General features: G+C 41.5%; 1 protein-coding gene across 2 annotated transcripts; it reads right to left on the reverse strand.

Annotated features, from left to right (window-relative positions):
- Nucleotides 1-4,174: 4,174 nt before the first annotated feature.
- ttbk2a (tau tubulin kinase 2a) lies at nucleotides 4,175-18,658 on the reverse strand. 2 transcript variants are annotated; one of them, XM_044375142.1, is made up of 15 exons: nucleotides 18,569-18,658; nucleotides 16,610-16,757; nucleotides 15,135-15,208; nucleotides 13,521-13,661; nucleotides 12,997-13,101; nucleotides 12,228-12,293; nucleotides 11,958-12,050; nucleotides 11,744-11,869; nucleotides 11,418-11,575; nucleotides 11,052-11,259; nucleotides 10,690-10,913; nucleotides 9,955-10,507; nucleotides 8,739-9,077; nucleotides 6,990-7,945; nucleotides 4,175-6,630 (listed from the first exon to the last, which is right to left on the reverse strand). In XM_044375142.1, exons 1-15 carry the CDS (start codon nucleotides 18,635-18,637, stop codon nucleotides 6,186-6,188), a joined length of 3,705 nt encoding a protein of 1,234 aa, XP_044231077.1. In that variant the 5' UTR covers nucleotides 18,638-18,658; the 3' UTR covers nucleotides 4,175-6,185. The 2 variants fall into 2 exon arrangements, with proteins under 2 accessions (XP_044231077.1, XP_044231078.1); XM_044375143.1 differs by lacking the exon at nucleotides 8,739-9,077.
- Nucleotides 18,659-21,789: the final 3,131 nt, after the last annotated feature.

Raw genomic sequence — 21,789 nt, forward strand, 5'->3', positions numbered from 1 at the left:
CTATAGCTACACTCCCATAGACGGCCATTATAAATTTAATTTATCACTGGAATATGCTTGAAAAAAGTAAAGTAATAGCATACATCTACTGAAGAAAACGCACATTTTGATCAGCCACAGCAAGCTGCTGCCTCCTTGAGCTTTCTCCCAGCATTTCCTCTCCCTGGGTGCTCCTCCACTGAGGGCCAACCAAGATTAGCCACAGAGGATTGCGGCCATCCAGCCTGCCCCAGTAAGGTTGGCATGAACCTGGACCAGCTGCAGTGAACTGTTGCCTTCCAGATTCCACCCATGCCAGGGGGAGCAAGTGGGAGTACTGGTCAGGCATCTGGGACCATTCCCACATTCCCCTGGGTACTTCCCCAGATGACCTGGACCAGCTGCAGTGAACTGCTGCCTGCTGCCTTCCAGGTCACTTAGTGCTACATTGGATGGGCCAGAGAGACGGTTTGTGAAACTCTTGTGATATTTGTACACTAACCAAAACCTTTACCTGTACCCAAATCCTAACCCTTAACCTAACCTAACCTAAGCCTAACCCTAACCCTAACCCTAACTGAACCTGCAAGAGTTTGTCGCCCCGGCCCATCCAATCTAGCATTTACCTCCCAGGACCCCCCAAGTACCCATACTGCTTCCCAAAAGCAGGGTTTCCACATATTTACTGCAAAATTAATGGTGTCTTGAGTTTGTTTTCCACCAACTTCACTGACTGCATACGTTCAATAGGACAGAGATGTCAAAGAAACTTGCAATCAAAAAAAAATCTGCTTTTGTGCATCGGTCCAACTTTACAAGGGTATTACTTCTTGTGAATTCATCTATTTCAACTTCCATGTTGTGCCCCCACACACAAAGAAAAACTGCCAACCAAAAGCAAAACAAAAGCAACTTACCAATGAACAACAAGTGGGACAAACATGAAAAAAAGACTAGCCCCCACTTTATGTTACGCCCCAGTCTAGGGGGGTTGGAGTGCAACATTGGGAGTTAAAGGTTGTTCCCTCCCCGGTCCCCGAACCAAAATCTCAACATGGAATTGCAATAAGTAAAACAATTTATTGCTATTATTACAAAAAGAGTGAAATAACAATTAAATATTAAACTGAAGCAATATAGTTCAGGGCGACCCAAGGCCAAAACAACAAACAAAATAATCTGTCTACTCAAAAAGTGTTGACTAACGTAGGTGAAACAAACCAACAAACAAAAAGACACGTACTAAACCTAACTCCCGAGGATTAAACAAAAACAGGAGAAAACAGTGCAGCTACAGTTTCACCTACAGCTTCAGTGCTATTTGCAACAAATAAATGTGGGATGTGCATTTACAAATTTGTACAAAAAATACTTACCATACATCACAAAGTCTAACAACGCTCTAATAAGACAATCACAAATAGAAAAACAGTGGTTCAGAGGCCTAGGACAGAACAAGGTGCTGCTGTCAAAATGCTGCCAATGGACTGGTGGAAAAATGGCCATTTTTAAAAGGTAGGATGTAATTTCCGGACCAATCAGCAGCAGATAATCCCAGGCCGAACCCACATAACCAGCTAATCAGATGGAGATACCTAGAACTCATAGGCTACTCCAAGATCCTGGCAGGAAGAGATTACACACTCTCACGCAAACACAGGAACAAAACAACACAGATTTGTAATACGGCCAAGGCCACGACTGCTGGGTAATTTGTTAGTAAAAATATTTCTTCTGACACTATAACTACTTTTTAAACAAAATTATCATCAATTTTTACACAGTTAAAAATATTAGTAATAAAATCAACTGTGTAAAACATTGAAACCAATTTCAATACATTTGAATTCAATTTACAGATGTAATGTGAAGTATGAGCCGAAGTTAACTGGAAAAATAAGTAAGGTCAGGTGTTTTGCACAAGTTTGTGCTTTTCCACATTCACTGAACTACTGGACCCAGATGGCAATTCTCAGGACCTGTAAGGCGCCTGGAGAGCCTCCTTTTCAGGACTGGGTGACTGAGTTAGGAAAAGTAGCTGCATATGAAAGGATGTCACATAGGCTGCAGGACAAGACAAAGTGGGGTATGTATATTTCTTTTATAAAAGCATCAGTGTAAAGATGAGAGGGTTTTTGATTTCTATGTGAGAGATATGTTTATGTATATTGTATTATTTTGTTATTATTATTATTATTATCATTATCATTATTATTATTATTAATGTATTTTTTAATGATCTTTTCAGAGTTGTATTCTCTTTTTTTATCAATAGCTTTATATGCAAGCCACTCTATATGCAGGTTGACCCTGTTTGAGTTGATTTGAAATAAAATTTATCATTGTATGTCATCTGTTATATCGAAAAGAAAAAATTGCAAGTCTTAAAAAATTGTGTCTGAAGCATGAAGCAAGTCTTAGACATTGAAATCCTTCTGCTAAACACCACATAAGTCTCTGTAGCATTTGATTGTTTTAATTTATGTGCTTATAACTTACTTTTTTTTGCCTCTTTTGTAGTATTGTGTTTATTATGTTCTTTACTCTTATTCTAATATTTAATTCCCCTATTTTTTGTAAAATCTATGACTTATAATCTTTATATATATAATAAAGATGCTTTTTTAAAAAGCTGACCAATAGTTCAATAATTTATAAAAAATATGCAGATGTGTTATAATTTTGTGCCCCTCGCCAGCAACACTTCAGAATGATTAAAAGAAGAAACTGATCACAACATTTCTGTCTGCATGCTGAATGAGTATTTTATTTATAACCAGTTTATAAAAATAAAATACAAAATAATTTTAAAACAAAAAGAAAAAAAACACTGTACAAGGCATTGATATGATACAAATGATAGAATAAACATAAATAATTACAGTTATATACAATGCAAAACTCCCACTTGTTACATTCTTCTGGAGACTGTACAGTTACATTTCAAAACCATGAGATACATTACAACACAAAAAAATATCAACCATTAAAAAATCCCAACAATTGAAGTAAAAATGACGGATGGGCAAATAAGCATATGTCACAATAAATAATATCTGTCAAGTATTTATAAGTTATAAAACAAGTAATCCAATGTTATGACATGAGAAGTGTACCAGTGCACACCAAAGCTTTCATTAGTTTCCATCTCACTTAAATAAAAGATATAGCTGGGTTTGTTCTGTTGGCCTATGGGTATCTGTAACCACAAATACCAGCAAGCTACTATAAATATGACACTTTTCTATCAGCAGGCCACTCAGAAAAGTGACAAAGAAAATCTCATCTGGTAGGTCACACTAGTACTACAACTACACACCACTTATGTGCAATAATAATTGGAAAAAAAAAACATGAGAAGAAATCTGATTATCTTTTAAAACGAGCAGCACTGTTTAGTGTCTGTTCCTCCCTTTCACTGAAGCTTGTTAGCATATAAGTTATGGTTTACAATAATGATTTTTTTTTTTAAATAATTCATTTGAATATTTTACAGGTATATAGTAAAAGTCTGCACAAATGCATTCTGAACTTGCTGAGCTGCAATGCCTTAAAAGTTGTGAGCCTGAAATTTGAGATTTGGCAAAGGGAGAATTCAAAGATTGATTGCTGGAGACATGTAGAAATTACACGCCGCTGTTATGAGAGCATACTAACAAAAACACTTTTGAATACTGCACACTGAAATTGTTCACTTTCAATCGATAGTGGTCCACGCATTCTCACAGACAAACAGGGAGCTCTCTCCGGTATAAGCATAGCTTTTTAAGCACACGAGTATCAGTCTGACAGCACTGATTTCAGCGGTGATATAGAGACCACGCTGACAGGCATGGTAGCACATGCCATATACAGACAAGAGATAAAGTGATGGAAGGCTTGGCTTGGCCTAACAGTGGAATGATCTCCAACACAGACAAGGCTCAGTCATCCCTCGCTATGCACAGAGGGGCAGAGAAGAGACATTAAGGCGGCTGACTGACTGAACACTGTCTGCCTTCAGGATGAGTCATCATAGCTGCTCTGTGAGACTAGCGTAGGTACCTGCAACATCTGCATGAGTCAAAACGAACCAGCACATTTTATATCTACAAAGCAGTGTGCCCATTCAATCTCTATACACTCTCATGTATCCCATTTCAAACCACATCTGCAAAATTCATCAAGATATTTGGCAATGTGATTTTTTTTATTATTATTCTCTATGTGCAGCCATATCTTATAGTGGCTATGACTGCCATCAATCTTACACCCTATGTGTCGTCTAATCTCTTTTGTAGTTTTCAGGTAATTCTTTTGTGCACCACGTCAGCTATTTGCACTGATAAAAATACAGTCCATCATTTTCCAGCAACACAATCATCCCGAGTCAGTGCAGGAAGCGCAGAAAACTAGTGTCAAACATTAGGCGAGAAGAGGAATAGTGTCATAGGTCAGAGAAAATATACAGCTTCACAGAAATTAAAATTGCTCACCCAGCAGGTAATGAAGTTACTGCTGTGTTAAAATCTTCACAAGATAGATGCGGTGTGATGGGAAGTGGTATGAAGCTTTTTTACTCAGTAGTTGATTTTGATTTTTTTTTTTTCCTTTTCTCTGTTGAGCATGCAAGAAGTAGCGTTGGAAGTAAGCTGGAGTTATTTTACAGTATCTTACAAGGAGAGGAGTGGGACAAGGTTGTGGAGGAGAGTTTCAGTGAGGAATCCTGACTAAATTAAACTCAAACAACACGCTGATTCTTTCGCCTTGTGCACAAACATACTTTATGTCATTATATAAAAAGACATTCTCCGGCGCAGGAGGAACAGGACAGGAGGAAATATATATGTACATATGGCCTCAATTTTCATTAACATTTGAATAAATGTTTTTTGAGGTCTGAAATTCACATTTGTTCAAAGTTTTATCTGACATACTGACCTGGTATATATACAGGACAGCTAAAGTGGGTTTCACATGAAATATTTCCTTTCGTCACTACAAATAATAGCTACTCTCTCATAAAGTAAACTGTTGCTCAAATTGTGTTTGATTTCCAAACATTTGTGTTGCTACCTTTTCTACATAAGAGAATACTGGTGAAAAGGGTTGTCCTATAACGGCTGGCACAAGTCTGTTTTTTTTGGCTCCTTATTTTCTAATTACAAACACACCAGAGTAAATCCTCAAGCTGCCCAAAGTGCCAAGGCACACGCTGAGACAAACGTCTGTGTCTGAACATTACTCGTCAGTAATGTACCTTGTGTTGTTTAAGCTTACTACTGCTACTACAACTACAACTACCGGAAATGCATGTTCCATTAATGCCTTGAGCTCTAAAACACATCTCAAAAGTAGTTTCACGAGTCTGACCTTTAATTCTCTCATTCAGAGTGACAATTATCTTCCCTCTTAGCAACACAGTAGGCACAAAAAGGTGTGTGTCCTCACGCACTTTACATGATTGATTGTATAAAGGGTCACTTTGGAGTAATCACTTCAATTAAACATTTAAAATTAATGTGAGCGACACTGAACCACACATCCACTATCACACAGAAGAGGGTAGGAGTCGTAAGCAACACTATGCATCAAAATAAATATCTCAATAAATACAACTGTACACAAAGTCTGGCTTTATGCATTCACATATAGCATAAAGTAAATATTATATACCCTGCCTGCAATCTCCAAACGCAGAGGAGATAACTGAGTCAACCCCAGGCCAATATTTAATTAAGCTGTAATCATATACACTGATATTTCATCAGTATAATCCAAGTGCATTAATACTGGGGATAAATAAGTTACTATAAATTGTGGTGCAGGATGGAGCAAAGATGAATAAACAGGAAGCTGATTTATTAATGTGCCCACAGGCCCAACTATTGACTTATGTAATATTCCCTGCATTGGGAAAATCTGTTTTAATTTTGCAGCTACACTATGCTATACATAAAATGAGGACCCTGACATGTCAACATCCCTTGTCTGATAAGTTATCATAAAGCTGGGCACATAAATGAATGACAAACCCTGTGTGCAATAGGAGTGATGAGAGCGGAGGGAAGCGGCAAGACATGTGTAAGGTTCAGACTGACAGCGAAAAAAGGGAAATAAGAATTTTGTTGTCTAATTATACTCAAACAGGAAGACTCAGGCTTTCATCTACACTGTTGTCTACTCTATCCTGATTGGAGTCTTCCCATCTTCTGCTGTGGCAGCAACTATCTGCTCAGCTTGCTGGAGCACTTCCCCTCTCGACTGCAGCCTTTTCCCCTGGTCAGGTGGAAGGGGCTCGTGCGAGCCTGGCGGCTGCAGCAAGTCTCCTGGTGGTAGGAGTAGAAGCGGCGGGGAGGAGGCGAGCCAGAGAAGCTGGGAGGCGAACGGCTGCGGCCCAGGCAGCCCCCTCCCCCGCTGCCACGGTGCTCATGGCGGGAGGGCGAGGAGCTGACGGAGCGCTGCAGGGAGGAGGAGCTGCGCGGGGAGGCGCTAGAGCTGCGGTGGTGGTGCGGAGAGCTGTTCAGGCTGCAGATGCCCATCCTGGAGCTGTGCTGAGTGGAGGAGCGGTGGTGAAGGGGGGAGCCACGGGAACCATGCATCAGCTGAGCAAGGCATGTCAAGAGGTCTGAGTCACTGGTGCTGCCAGCTCGGATGCGGTAACGCCTAAGCCTAAATAGATACAAAAAGCAGGGCAGGTTATGAATAAAAGCAAAGTCATATATTCCCAAGCAACTCAGGTGATTTATTTGCTTTCTTGCTGAGAGTTAGATAAGAAGATTGATACAACTCTTACACATGCAATTAGTATTGATCTTCTCATCTCACTATCTGCATGAAAGCAAATAAGCTTATTTCCTACATTCAACTATTCCTTTAATCACAAGAGCAAATCAACAAGGTGACATTTAAAGTGTTATATCTTTTTCTTATGTTTTTTTTAAATATTCTTCATACTCTTTCTGTTATTTCACTCACAATAAATGGTTTAAGAGCAATTATCAAAGGAAGAATGCAGATCAACAAGTTACCTGCCCTCCATTGTGGGGCGGCAAGGTGGCTTTCCTGGGGGCGGGCGCGGCAGAAATTGTGAAGCCAGCTGCTCAGCAGAAGAGGTTGGATGAACGGGACGTGGGATCCTGCTCTTGCGGGACAAGGGGCTGGAGGAGGAGGAGAGGGAAGGAGCGTCGTCTCCCTGGCGGTCAGAACGGGAGCCCATAAGAGAGTCCTCATCCTGAGAGCGGTCTGAGGTGGAGGATAAGGGGTCCCTAGCTAGGGACGCCACCACGTGGCCACGTCTATCAGAAAGGGATGGTGAAGCAGTGGGAGAGGGGACCGGGCCCTGATGGCTGGCTTTCTTCTGCAGGAGTTTCTCCTTGGCGGACCCTGGAGGAGGGAGCTCCAGCAGGCTGGAGGGCTCAAGCACGGGGATACGACTATGCCTGCGGCTGGGGTCCTTACGGGGGGCAGCAGGGGAGGAGGAAGCTGGGGCCATATTAACTTTTCCACTTTCCTCCCACCTTAGCTGAGGCTCTGTGACACAGGGCATGGGGCCAGAATCATTCTCAGGGTCTTTGAACTTCGGAAAAGCTCCATTATTTAAATCCCTGTGGCCATTAACAGGGGGTGAGAGGTGGCCATTGGCAAACACAGGGCAGTGGGGGGAACGAGGAGAGTGTGGAGAGGAAGGCGAGCGTGGAGGGGGTGAGTGCGGTGAACGGGGAGAGCGTGGGGAAGACACACGGCTTGGCACAGGACTTTGAGCTTTGGTGTGGCTGTCTCCATTGATCAGCGTCTCAGCCAAAGGGTCTGTGGGTGTCCCAGGATGGGTGGGCACACGGTCCTGGGGGGAACTGATGTCCGCTGTGTGCTCCTGGACTTGCTGAGCCTCATCTTCAGCTTCACCACGCCTCTCCACCAGGAGGCACTGTGGAGCACTGTCTGATCCTGACTGGGAGGACAGCCCAGAGGGACGCTGAGCTGTCAACTGGAGGGGAGGGGGAGGTGCAGACATGAGAGGGAACAAAAAAAACACACTGGTGTTATTATAGAAATAAGCCCCACTATAAATTGGAATAATATTCTAATTGTCAAAGGCCTGTTGCTGATAGACTACAACATGTCGAGTTGTGCTGTAGTTCTGTAGCAAGAGCCTGATGCAGATGTGTGAAAGGAGAAGAATTTTAAAATATGGGGTAATAAATGGTGATTAGTTTGGCAACAGCATGCAATACCATAGCTACCATTATCAGACCGAAACACACAAGTGCTATGGCAGTGTCAGTCAAGCTGTGAGTACTAAACCAGCAAGTAGAACAGGAAACGTTCACGCAACTTCGCAGGGGGCTTCAGCGAAGAGAGGGTGAGGAACAAATACAGGGAGAGAGAGAGAAAGAGAAAGATAGAGAGGACAAAGACGATCTGAAACAAAAGAGACCATGCAACCTGTAGTCATGACTCGACATTCCAAACACACATGCCACAATCAGACACACATCCCTATTCAGATCACAAGAACACATGTCCAGACACAAGGACACATTTGACCCATGCTCTGTCTGGCCTGCACAATGCCCTTCATGGTTTCTGGAGAGAGCTGCCTGACAACAACACAATAACCAAGCCAACTAAACAAAGAAGCCAAAACAAGCAACTTAAACAAAAAAAAAAAAAAGAAAAACAAAGAACAAAAATGTTGACAGCCCGTGTATTGCTACTGATGTAAGCGGGAGGAAGCTGAATGGAGGTCTGTTTTTACAGTATTGTGATGGGCTCATCACCTGCTGAAGCTGGGCACGGGTGATGCGTATGACAGAGGGAAACTTGGTGTTGGCAGCACCCGCCGGGATGGCCGGCAGTTTCCTGCGACTGGGCGAGCGGGTGCCGGGGGCAGGGTTTGGTGGTAGTGGTAGGGAAGCGTGGCAGGATGAGGAAGAGGACGGGCGTTCCTGTTGCTGATGGTCAGCAGACTGGCTGCGCCTCAAGCCCGGCGGGTGGCGCAGGTGCAGCGGGTCCGACAAGGTGGTCAGGAGAGTGTGAGGGCTGGGAGAGCGCAGAGGGATGGGACTGGATGTCCGGGCCGCAACTTCCTCAGGCAGGGATGGAGGAGAGGTGGGAAGCTAAGAGAGGGGAAGGAGAGAAGTGGGAGGTGGAAAAAGGAGGGGTCGTGAGATTGGTGAGGGAGTGAGAAGATGGAGGAAGTATGGTGGAAGTGCTATGAGGCAGGACAAGCAGGTTGCACCCGTGGGGAGTACGACGTAGAGTTTTTTTGAACAGGTAAAGTCTCGGAGGGATCAAAAATATGGGGTTGGGGATTGTTTTAGGCTAGGGAAGGAAGAGAGGTAGGTAGTTTATCGGAAGGCAGTGTACATTTTGAATTTGGAGGTAGTAGTTGTGGTTGTAGGAGTGAGGGGACAGTCAGCATTCATTCCTCTTGTAGTGAAAAGTACGACTCTACAGCTTGAGTGAAATCTGTTTATATTGGACTCATGGGTTGAGCAGGATTTTGGAGGTGGGCTGGTTGAAGGTTATGAATAGCAAAAGAGCAAAAAAGTCATTTAAACTGAACATACCAAAGTATATTTTGGAAATAAATCATGTCATTTACAAAGAACATAAAAACAACCAAACATACTGAAAATGTCTGCAAATAAGATAAAATTATACATGATATATAATGCAAATCAAAGTCCAATTCAAAGCAATAAGCTCTCTTTCCCCCCATGCTGTGATCTGATAAAAGCTCTGCATTTGTGTCATATTTTTTTCTAACAAATATACACAAGCAAAGAAGCCACCAAACATAAAGCAGTAACATTTAGCTTCACACTACAGCAAGATGCAGCTGGTGGAACTCTGATCGTTGTATGATATTAGCATTGAAGTTCTATAGCTAGAACTCTGACTCTGTGCAGCTTTTTAGCTTTGTAAAATGCTGACTACAGTCAGTATCATGTATGTCATGTTGTGAGATGGCCATCAAATGAAAGTGCTTACCTGAGTGAGAACTCCCTCGGCTAGAGCTTCAGCCGGGCTAGTTGGAGTGACGGGGGGCAGAGCCCCTGCAGGGCCCACACTAAGTTCCAACTTGTCCGCTTTTGCACTTCCCTTGGAGGAAGCCAGGCTTTCTTGTTTAGCTATGCCAGGGCAAGGGCCTGGGCTGCCCTTTTCCCATCCAGGAGACTGTTCCCCTGGCTGGAGCACCTCTGGCTCATCCTCATCCTCCTCTGAGGGGCTGGTGGTAACCTTGGCTCCTGGAGAGCCACCGGGCCGCTCCACCATTACCCACTCCCTTGAGTCAATGTCCTGCCTCCCAGAGCTAAGATTGAGGGCCACAAAGCCCCCACTACTGGCTGCCCCCTCTCCATGCTCTATAGATCGAGGGGATGCTGGTTTAGGAGACCCACCACCAGATAGAAACTCCTCATCATAGTGCCAGACCCTCTCAGGACGCTCTCCAGCAGGTAAAGCCTGACCCTGAGTTACTGGGATGATTGAAGCCCCGTCAGCCTTCTCCTGTTGCTGGGTGCCAGGCTGCTGCTTCGCTGAGCTGAACAGACACAAGACAAACAAATAATGAAGTCTCTACTCTATCCTGACGAAAATTCAGAATTCTTTTTAAAAAAGTAAAGAAACTGATGATAAAATTAATAAAGTAGTTGATCTAAAACTGGTTAAATTGCAGTCTACTTTTGTAGCAAATAATGGTGATGGGCCACTGGATAGACCTACCAGGCCTCCAGGAAGCGTTCTGGACTGGGCTTGGACTCCAGGCCAAGCCTCCTCTCCAGCTCAAAGCTGTGGATGTTGCGGAGCTTTCTCAGCAGGGGGCCGTCACGGTCTGAAGCCACCACATCAGGGTGCGGTTTGACTGGGGAACCCAGGCTTGGTCCAGCATAAGGGCTTTGATGTCCTTGGTTGCCCTGGTTGTTGCTATGCTCCTCTTCTGTCGCTGCCTGTGGGAACCAGTCAGTTAAGTTTTTGTAAGCAACTGGTTAAAGAATCAGGTAAATTTCAACTGGGGTATAAATTCTCATATAACTCCCATATTACATGTACAGAAACTATACTTTGCGTGTTCATATGTAATCTACCTTCCAGACTGCTGTCCTGATGCGGTTACGGTTGCGGTCCAGCTCCTCCCAGACGTCAGCCTCCTGGTTGCGGTGCGGGTGGATGGGAGAGCCCATCAGGCGCTCGGGAGCAGGGTTGTTCTCAGCGTCACTGAGCTGCTCGTCCTGCAGGACCTCATCTGTGTTCTCCCTCATTAAGTCACCGGGGATCAAGGAGGCGTTCGCCATTCTGGGACAACAAAAGGTACACATTCATTTGATGGTTGAGGTTAACTTACAGTATGATGTCTAGTCTTTCCTTATATGTGAACTATAAAAAAACTTTTGGTTGATTAAAACCCTTATGAAATAACTCTACTAAAGGTGTAGTAATTGGATCAAACATACCCCATGTGTGCCGGGGTGAGGCGGGTGTGATGCTGGGGTGTCGTGGCACTAGCACTGATCGTCAGGGTGCCATCTGTGCCGGTCCGCTCCCAGTCATAAGGGTCGTTCTCCACTACATTATAGGTTTTCATGCTGTTGTCAAACACTGACATCAACAGCTGGAAAAACACAAAAATATATATATATATATAGCAAGATTCAGAGTAGACAAAATATTTTGGGTTGCTCGCAGCAACTAGAATACACCTTTCTAGATCATGCACTCCACACTTCACTTAAAGACAAACTACTTCTGTTATTAAACCCATATCAGATGCCTGGGTCACCTGGTAGTCGGGCTTGGTGAAGTAGTCAAGAGTGGATATGTGTTCCAAGAACACACCAAACTCTGCCGGCAAGTGTTTGAGCATCAAACGATGGTCGTAAGTGTCCTTCAGCTTCCCCACATGTTCCTAGGAATAAACAAACACACACACACCTATAATTTCTCATCACTTATAGTTTAGATTCCAGGAGGGACAATTTATAGGTATTCCTTACTTTATCCTTGATCTTCCTCCAAGGCAACTGACCAACCAGAAACTCCACCAGCATGTAGAAGAGGGACCATAAATCATCATGACGACCCATCTCCTGTAGAATTACACCAGGCTTGAGTTTACATTGAGCAATAATATTTGATCGACAGGAGACAGTGGTGACAAATTATGACAAAATGGAGTAAAGTTGAATATAGCACATGAATAGACACGTGTGGGGCAGCATCACTTATTACACAAGAGCTCTAGCAGAGGGTAGATAGATACTGACCTTATTCTTGTGTGCATTGACAGATGCATAGCGGACCGTTCCCCTGAACCCTGCCACTGGACGGGGCTGACAAAGACAGATGCAGCCATTAAATGCAAACACAGATGTAATCTAACATGTTTATGGCTCAATACAAACAATGTCTGAAATATTCTGCAGAATTCACAGATTTTCAGCCAAAAAAAAAAAAAAAATCACAAAATGAAAAGAACTAACATATGTTTACATCTCATATCTGATCCTAACCCTTAATAAGCATCTCTAACATGACTTTATCACATTAAATCTGATTCACTTATTTTTTTGGCCAGAGGAGCAGAGCAACTAGCTGTGAACACAACTTCAGATGCGGAGCAACATCATGTTTCATGCTACCTGATAAATGTCAGTTCAACATTCACTCTACTTTTAGCTCTGTTTTGGTCTCCACCAACTTCTGAGGCCAATGTCTGTTTTTTTAGTTGCTAAATGCTCCACTATTTTCAGCAGCTAGTTGCTAACTTTGTTTATCTCTTGTTTGGTGCTGAGCAGTGTACGGTGGCTTCTGGAAACAATGCTAATAAGAGCAGCAGGAGTAAACCAAAACAGTAAAGTTACAAGCTGTAAAACCAAAACAATGAGCTGAAACACACTTAAAAATGCTGGAGAGAGCAGCAGAGTGAAGTGATAATTCTTTGAGGTTTTACATTACACATGACAAAGAATAAAAAATATTAATAAATGCAGCTTTAAGCTCAGTATATACTCAGAAACAGATAAAGACACTTACAGCTCGGACCTCCTGGCATGAATTGGTGAACTGGCGAGCTAAACCAAAGTCAAGCATGTAGCAGGTTCGACAGGTGCTGGGGAAGCGACCCATGGCGAAATTGGACTGAAGCAGAGAGAGGGGTGGTAAGGAGGCAACGGTTCAAAAAATTATAAAATCATTTAGGTGTAAAGGTGTAGGTGTAAATAAAATGTTTATACATTTATCCCCATGTGTTGCTATGGTGGAATATCATCTAATACAGCAGCTCAAAAGACAGAAGATATTTATTCAAACATATTTCAGGTATTTGGCCGACACTCATATTGAGCCAACAGTGCAAGTGCACAGTCAAAAAAACAAAATTCCTGATTCAGCAACAATACTAGCAGCCAATAACAAAAAGTGCATGGGTCACAAATGTTATCCAGACAACAGAAATGAAATAATCGCATGTGCCTGGAATATATAGAAGGAAAATAAGTGCTAGGTAATTCAATTAGAACCAAAATATCCCCTGTTGCACTCAGCTCCCTGTGACTCACCGGTTTGATGTCTCGATGCAGGAAGCCGACAGAGTGGATGCTCTCTATGGCTTCCAGGATCTGGCGCCCCAGACGCAGGGTGGTGCTGATGCTGAAGGTTCCCCGGGTCATACTCCTCCTCAGGTCTGCCAGATTACGACCCTGAAAGAGCAAATTATACAAGATCAGTTAGCAAAGACAGAAACTGCCAAAAGTTCTTCTTTTGGCAGCAACACGTAGTGACTAGTAAATATTTATTGAAATGAAAAATAAAATCACTAATGAACAGTCACACTGACTGAAATGTTTGACAGTGGTGACGGACAAATATGTTGAGTGGACATAGAAAACAAGCCCACAGTGAGGAAAAACACAAATTCAGCTACACTGATCATCTATAATTAAACCCATGGTGAGGTCAGGAGTCAGCACAGTACATGGAAATCTTCATTCCTGTGGGTCTGGCTGTATAAATCACAAGCAGACCACATTTTCAAAACTATCATTCATCATCAGATTCAGAGAATGTATTTGTAAAATTGTGCTGATGATTTTCAGTATTAACAGCCTCATGTTCTGGATGCAATGATTGAAACTAATTTGACGCCTCTGTAGTTCACAGTAGGGGATATAGTTTGTGAACAGCCTGCAGTAGTGCTGCCTGAATCACTACACTGAGAGTATTGAAGCTATAAATACTTTTTGTTGCTTGGTGTTCTGCCACATAGTCTGGTTCATATATATGGAGACTAGCTAGTGTGAACCAGGTCAAATATGTAGTATTCATTAACCCATACAGCTGGATTAATGCAGTGTATGTATGTTAGTAGCTACGTTATTTACATGCAGCAGAATTTCTAGAGTTTTATAAATGATTTATTTAACATTACAATAATCGATGGCTTGGTAATTGTAACTTACTTCTAGACAAGAATAACATAAGATAATCTGTTGACAATCCAAAGTCAAGTCCAGTTCAGAGTAATGACTGAAGATGGTTTGACGCAGGACTGCTTTAAAGTAAGACCGTGAAACTTTGGCTGAACAGCAGCTACTTCGGCAATGAGTGACTTTATCTAAAGTGGCTAACAATAGCAACCATAAGCTACTGGTCATACCAGACCAAGTACGGCTGCAGTGGCAAAAACCCTTGAATGTATGGAATTGAGCGAGGACGTGTTTTGCTGCTTGTGAATTGAACTTTTCATTTGTAGGAGGAGGAATATTTCATGACTTAATTTAAATGTTACAGCCTCTCTTTAATCTGTTGATTCATTTGCTAATTAATCATTTCATTCATAAAATATCAATTTTTCAGAGCCTTAAGTGATGTTTTTAAATTGCTTGTTTTGTATAATTAAGTCTAAAACCCAAATATATTCCATTTCCAATCATTAAAAACTGAGAGAGGCAGGAAATCATCATGATAGAGGCTGGTACCAACCAAACTTAATCAAGTTCTTAATTAAGTTCTTAAACAATTACAAAAATCTCAAAACTGCTGACAATTAATTATCTGTCAATTTGATACTAACAGATAATCAGCTAATTGTTTCAGCTCTAGTTTGATCTGTTACACTAGGCTTGCTTTGCTTGTGATGTATTCGGTGCCTGAAGCCCAAGATGAAGACCAACCTGAAGCTCCATCACCACGTAGTTAAAACGGTCGTTGCGGCCACATCCCACAAAGCGACACACGTGGTCCTTACCTAAAAAAATAAAGGAAGACAAGAGTTTTTCAGAATAGTTTCAGGGCAGAAGATGAGGTCACCTCACAGTTGCTTGACATCAGCTGCATAATTACATCATAAGATGCGGCATGCTGCGTGAATCATAATGATGTTTCCATATTTCTGTGTCCTTCCCTCTCCAGTCGCTACGGCTCCCATCACCAGCCTCCCCGTATGACCATCCTGCTAAACGTATAGGCTATAGCTCACAACACAGGGGACTACACATGTGCATGAATGAGTTGTGTGTTTGTGCTTGCGTGTGTGTGAGTGAGTGCGTGTATTCTGGACTCAAAGGACATTGCTGCACTGGCAGCTTGACCACACCCCAAAGCCCTTCAGCACACAGTGCATGCAAACACTAACAAAACCTCCATGTTAAAACACTATTTCTTTGATTGCCTGTTTTCACCAAATTCTTATCTAAGGGTGCAACAAATCAAAATAATCCAATGAAAGAATCCAAATGAAAAACACAACAAGCTATTATTAGCCTGATATGACCCATTAGCGTTCTTATGAGGCTGTGGGTCGATGTTTACTCTTTACAGCTGGGCGGGTCAGCAATGTTTGGGGGGGCTGGAGTTCAGCCTATCTCAAGTTACATTATGGTTCCCTGAGGAAGCAACAGAACCGTGATGCCTAAGGTCGCAGCCATTAGACAGCAAACATGATCCCAGCCCATTGATTTTCCTCTCAGAGGGGAGAAAGAAAAAAAGGGCACAGTGGTTAAAAGGCAGGAAGGAAGAGGACAAGGAAGAGACATGGTTAACAAAAGAGAGAAAGGGGTAAAACTATATGCTCGCCTGAAGGAGCTCTCTTGTTGGGAGTTGGGAGCGTCCCAGGCTTTCAATCATATACTTCCTCTTGCATGAGCACTTTGTCACTTCTTTTACTGCCATTTGAAGCTTTTACATTAAAACCCCAAACACTTAAGGCAGGAAAACAAGAGCGAAGCACATATAAATGACTGGAATTTACATCTTGTGCATCCGGAATGACAGTGTGCTTTGCACCGCAGAGACTGAAGCAAACTGAGAAGAACCCTGGGTCAAATTGTGTTTTCAGATGAGTCAGATGATCTATATCTGGTCTCAGAGGGAGAGATAATTCCACCCCACTGTCGCTGCACACAGGCTATCCCTGCATTTTCTACTGACATGACATTTCCTGGATTGGTCTTCTTCTTTGCCTATTTTTATTCTCATCATTTCAGGAGAAATTACTAAAAGAACATGTTTCAATTCTCTGAAGCATCTGTTTTTCTGCCAAGAATACACACAATATCCACTTCTGGGTCAACTCAATAGGTCACCGTGACAACGAGGATCGGTCAATTCCAGAAATGTAACCGAACCCACTGAATCCATTTCGACTCACCCTGGAGCTTCTTGAGCACTGCGACCTCCATCTTGAGCACCTGCTTTGGCTGCTGGGCCGACTCCACCTTCAGCGCCACGTTGACCCGCGTCAGCAGGTCCAACGCCTCGTAGATCTCCCCAAAGCCGCCACCCCCGATCTTCTTCACCTGGAGGAAGAGCATGAAACACTGCGTAAGAACTTCATATGAAAAAGTACACAACATGTACATGAAAGACACTTCAGCAGGAGAGCATGCTTTCTGTCTTTCTGGTATTAAGTATTTCTATTTTCTCTCCTTTACCTTTACAATAAGGTATCAATGAGGACTTATAGCAATATTAATATAAAATTAGATGTTCCTCCATGGGGATATCACTGTCGCCATGACAATGTGGGCAATAAGGGGATAAATTCAAATTAAAAGCATGTGCTTCCAAGTGATTGCAGTATGAGTGTGTGTGCATGCACTGGAAAACTCTGGAACGCCATCTGTAACCCTTTATTACACATTTTCACAGACCGCTATAAAAAGTTACATGAATATGAACATGTAATATGATTTGATTGATTTAATAGATTCTCATCTTTTCAGTCACTGTAGTCTTTTTTCAAAAAGAACACCCTCTCCTGAAAATAATTCCGCTACAGTGAAAGCCAAAGAGCATAACTGAACTGAACCACCTTAAAAATACTTTCAAAATAGGCTGGCTGTCTAACAGTGTTATAAATCATTGCAATGCAAGAGAATCAAAAATGTACAAATATCTTGCTGCATACCAACAAAAACAAAAAACTGTTTAAAAGTTTAATATTTTTAATAAATACAACAACTTTTTAAATTCATCCAGAGCTGAGTTTTCTGGTGCACAGGAAGCCTTTTCTTCTTCTTCTTTTTTTAAAACAGTCAATCTGTTTTCATTTAGGCTCCCCTAAGAAGGATTAGGGTGGTAAGGGGTTAAAGAGTTTGTGTGTCGATGAAAATCGATAAAAGATCTTGTAGGCACTGGTTCAAAACATAGCACATATTGAATAATGAAGGACTACTGCAACAAGCCAAATTAATATATCACCTCTGTATTATTCATACAGATATTTCAAATGAGAAGCTCCAAATTGATTGTTTCCTTTACGACATAATGGAAGAGATTCATAGTACTTCAATGGGCATGAGTAATGAGGGCATTCAACTTATTTAAAATATGTATTGTAGGTTCAATTTGAACATACTAGTAGTAAGGAGGCAGTTTTTCACTTTATACAAGAGTTATTTTGTGATAGGTCTATTTATGAAACTTTCTTTTATGACAGGAGTTAACGTGACTAGATAATTAGCTCACTCGTGAATAGTTCCTGTACTTTTCAGCACACTCTCTTCTTTTATTTTGATCTGTCAAATTTCCCCGAACAGATCCACCTTTTCACTCTCATCTCTCAAAGCTTTAATTTCCGCTAAGCTCCCACGTGTCCTTCACCGTCCTTAACGCACACACACACACACACACACACACACACACACACGCAAGGCCCTGTGTCGCACTAGGAGCTAAAGTCGTGGGATTAGCTGCAGCATTCTTATGTAACTCAGCTCCTTAGAAGAGAGGAAGTGGTGCCAGGCTGCCAGTTAGGAATAACAGCCTCACATGGCACCCCGGCTGGCACAGCAATGAGAGACATGGGCCCTCGGGGGAACACTGCTGCTGCCTATAGCTCACTGCACTGCCACAAATAGCTATACGGGCTATTTTTGGATCTCACATACTGCAGCAGCACTATCTGTACAGTGAGACACGACCCCAAACTGTCCAAGCCACAGGTGAGACACTTTAGAAACAAGGAGAAGGACTCATAGGCGGGGGGAAAAGCACTGTTTGATGAACAAAGAGTTGTTGTTTGTGGGACAGAGTGCAAGCTAGGGACAGGCAGTGACAGAGCTGGACAAACACACTGCCTATTGTCGCCGAATAACGAGTCACTTACCACTTTCCATCGCTCCTTGACCAGGGAGAGCACGCTTAGGATGTCAGATTGCTCCGCTCCCCCGCTCATACCGTCTGAAGACCAGGACTGCTGTCCTCACTGCTTCCCCCCTCAACCAGCAGCCTCAAACTGGGCCGGGCATTTGGGGTCTGATGGAGAACCCTACGGAAGTCCAAGAGAGACACAAAACTGTTAGAAGCTGATGAATAAATACTAAGGAAATCAGTTGAATTCTGGTTTAGGCTTATCTGCACTTCTTGGGTTGATGTTCTCTGACAGTAAACAAGGAGGTTTCATAGTGTCGGATATACTTCAGACCATGTGAAAGTCTGAAAGTCTCCCCAGTTGATAGACGTAGTTAAACCTTTGGCTTAATGTCTGGGGCTCTCTGATACTTGACCATCGCTGCAGCTGCCACACCTGCTGCCAGCAGCTGTCTTTCTAGACAAACTCACCCCACCAAGTCGCAAGCAAAAGTCTTGCGTCTTAAATTACAAAAGGCTTCATCTTAGTATCATTTTTCCCAGCCGTTTTTCTTTTGTGTGACAACCAAGGAGCAGGCCTAGTAAATAGAGAACTGTGAGTCTCATCAGATACTACCGAGGCTGTTTAATTTTGCACAGATTATAAAAATTGCAGCGTAATATGACGGACAAACTATCATATCTTAAAGCATTATTTTGAAATCAAACCATGTCTGCTAACATACTGTACAATAAATGAGATTTATGAGTATAAATACACTGATGTTATTAGTCAGTTATACTAATGATCTGATTCTTGACCCACCACTTGACAAATACCGTCCTCGACCTTAAATGTATCTGATGCTTTAAGATAAATTGGTGCCACTTCCTGATGAGTTGCCCCTTATTAAAGGTTTATAAGCTGTAACAAAAGGCTTTACTAATGTTAATAAATCATTTCTCAGTGCTTTATTGATCTGTTATAAGCCGTTAACACGAACAATGTTTGGATTGCTAGGTTGTGAGTAATCACTCTGGCTGGTGTTTTTATCCTCTGTAATGGGTAATAATAGATTATTATTACATGAATTAACACTTGTGGGTTGCACACTGCAGTTGTACATGGTAATAATTTGTTAATATATTAATGATGGTGCAGATTCTCCGGGAGGCGAATGAATTAAAGAGCTAAAAAGACAAGTGTCCTGCTGTATTTCTACCTGACAACCCAAAAGCTGTTTTTATTTACAGCGTTATTAAGCATAGGTATTGTATTATAGACCATTAATAAAGCCATTAGTTTATAAAGAGTGACTTAATAGAAAGTGGTACTGATAAATGTAGCACTAGCTCCCTTCACATGAAATGCAGGTTGTCTCTACAACAAGGCTGAAAACGGAGTTTCCCCTGGAAAAGCTGTGTCTATACTGCTATATTATACAACATCCATGTCATAGATAAGCATTCCTCTGGAGAGCACATGCTGGCAACTTCCTTTAGTCTGGCTTCAAACACACAAAGCAAGCCGACTTCGATTCATCATTCTGCACACGGCGCGCAGGCATCCACGGTTATGCAACAAGCCTTCAAAACACTATTTGGTTACAGGGCATGATCCCGACATCAAGGAGGCAATCAATCCCATCGTGCACCAGGATGAGGTTGGGAGATGGAAGAGGGCAAAGCGTGGTTAGACTTGATAACTGGCAAAATGACGACCATGAAATGTGACCCAGGGTTAAGACTCAGGAGTAATGTGGCCTCGGTGCTGCTGAACAGATGACACAACTGGACGAGATGTCTCAGGATAATTGATTTATTCATAAGACATACAGTACTAGTACTGTAATGTCCTTTGAACTTTATTCATTTTGTATCTAGTTACTATTTATTACCACTACCTATCCTGTATGTCTTGACCTTTGTGAGTTACTGTGAACACTGACAGTCTAAGATTAAGATTATACTTTCATATCATTTTAATTTATTTATATAGAATATGATCTGTATCAGTTTACTTTAATGAACTGTTTCATAGGTATACCATATGAGTTTTATTCCCAAATTATACTCCCCATTTTCCTCCATTTAAGGCCTTATTTAGAAAAGTGCTATGCAGATTATTTTCAGATGAGACTGTAAGAGCAGTAAGCCTTTTATTAACCAGTATAGCATTAAGAAAGATGCAAACACAAACATCAAAAAAAATGTTAATATAAAAATCCTTAGCTAACGTTGTTTTTGGCTTAGATCAAGACAGATATATGAATAGTGAGAAAACAGGGGTAATAAAAGTTGAATTGAATCAAACTTCTGATCACTTCTAAGTACAGCCATACTAGCCAAAACTTTACTTGTAGTTGTTAGCAGATATAAGTCTTTATTTATGTATTAGTCAACAATTATAACTCCTCCTGTGGGCACCTATAAGCGGAGCCTGATGCACAAACAGATTATGAATGACAATATAGCAAAAAATAGTTATAATAATATTAAATATGTTTTCATAGGAGAAGTTGTGCAGTAAACACTTAAAATGTCCCTATATCTGCTTACAAGTGTGTTATAATCCATTTATTAGGGCTGGGCCATATGTTGATATTATATTGATATCGTGATATGAGACCAGATATCGTAATATTGTGATATGTCATAAGTGTTGTCTTTTCCTGGTTTTAAAGGCTGCATTACAGTAAAGTGATGTAATTTTCTTACCAGACTGTTCTATTTTTCATTTTTATCCACTTAGTCATTATATACACATTACCGATGATTATTTATTAAAAATATCATTGTGTCCCTACAATATTATCACAATATCAATATCAAGGTATTTGGTCAAAAATATTGTGATACTTGATTTTGTACATATCGCCCAGCCTTACTATTTATTACATTTTTACATACTGCTTATAAATGCTTAGTGAGGGGACTTTAATTTCAGTCGTATAGGAAGTATTATGTATTAGTAGCAAAACCAAAACTGTAAACATACTTTATTACAAGTAAAAGTCCTACATATAATTTTACTTAAGTCCAAAAGTATTAATAGCAAAATGTACTTTAAGTATAAAAGGTAAAAGCACACATTACGCTCTAAAATGACCCCTGTGAGTGTTATATTTTATAATATTTGATTATTATTACTGATACAATACTGTGTAAGCAGTATTTTAATGTTGTATATGGTAATCCGTAACAATGCAACACATTTAAAAAGATCATCACAGGTTAAGTACAGTATGTACAGTAAAA

This window comes from Thunnus albacares, chromosome 15 (genome assembly GCF_914725855.1).
Source record: "Thunnus albacares chromosome 15, fThuAlb1.1, whole genome shotgun sequence".
Classification (NCBI taxonomy): domain Eukaryota; kingdom Metazoa; phylum Chordata; class Actinopteri; order Scombriformes; family Scombridae; genus Thunnus; species Thunnus albacares.

What these genes read in the sequence shown, in the direction of transcription:
- ttbk2a (XM_044375142.1), bottom strand. Translation starts at nt 18,637, where the DNA reads ATGAGCGGGGGAGCGGAGCAATCTGACATCCTAAGCGTGCTCTCCCTG. An exon ending in GGAGGAAGATCAAGGATAAA is followed by an intron (nt 11,870 to 11,957) that starts GTAAGGAATACC and finishes GTTTATTCCTAG; the next exon opens with GAACATGTGGGGAAGCTGAA. An exon ending in TCAGGACAGCAGTCTGGAAG is followed by an intron (nt 10,914 to 11,051) that starts GTAGATTACATA and finishes TGGTTCCCACAG; the next exon opens with GCAGCGACAGAAGAGGAGCA.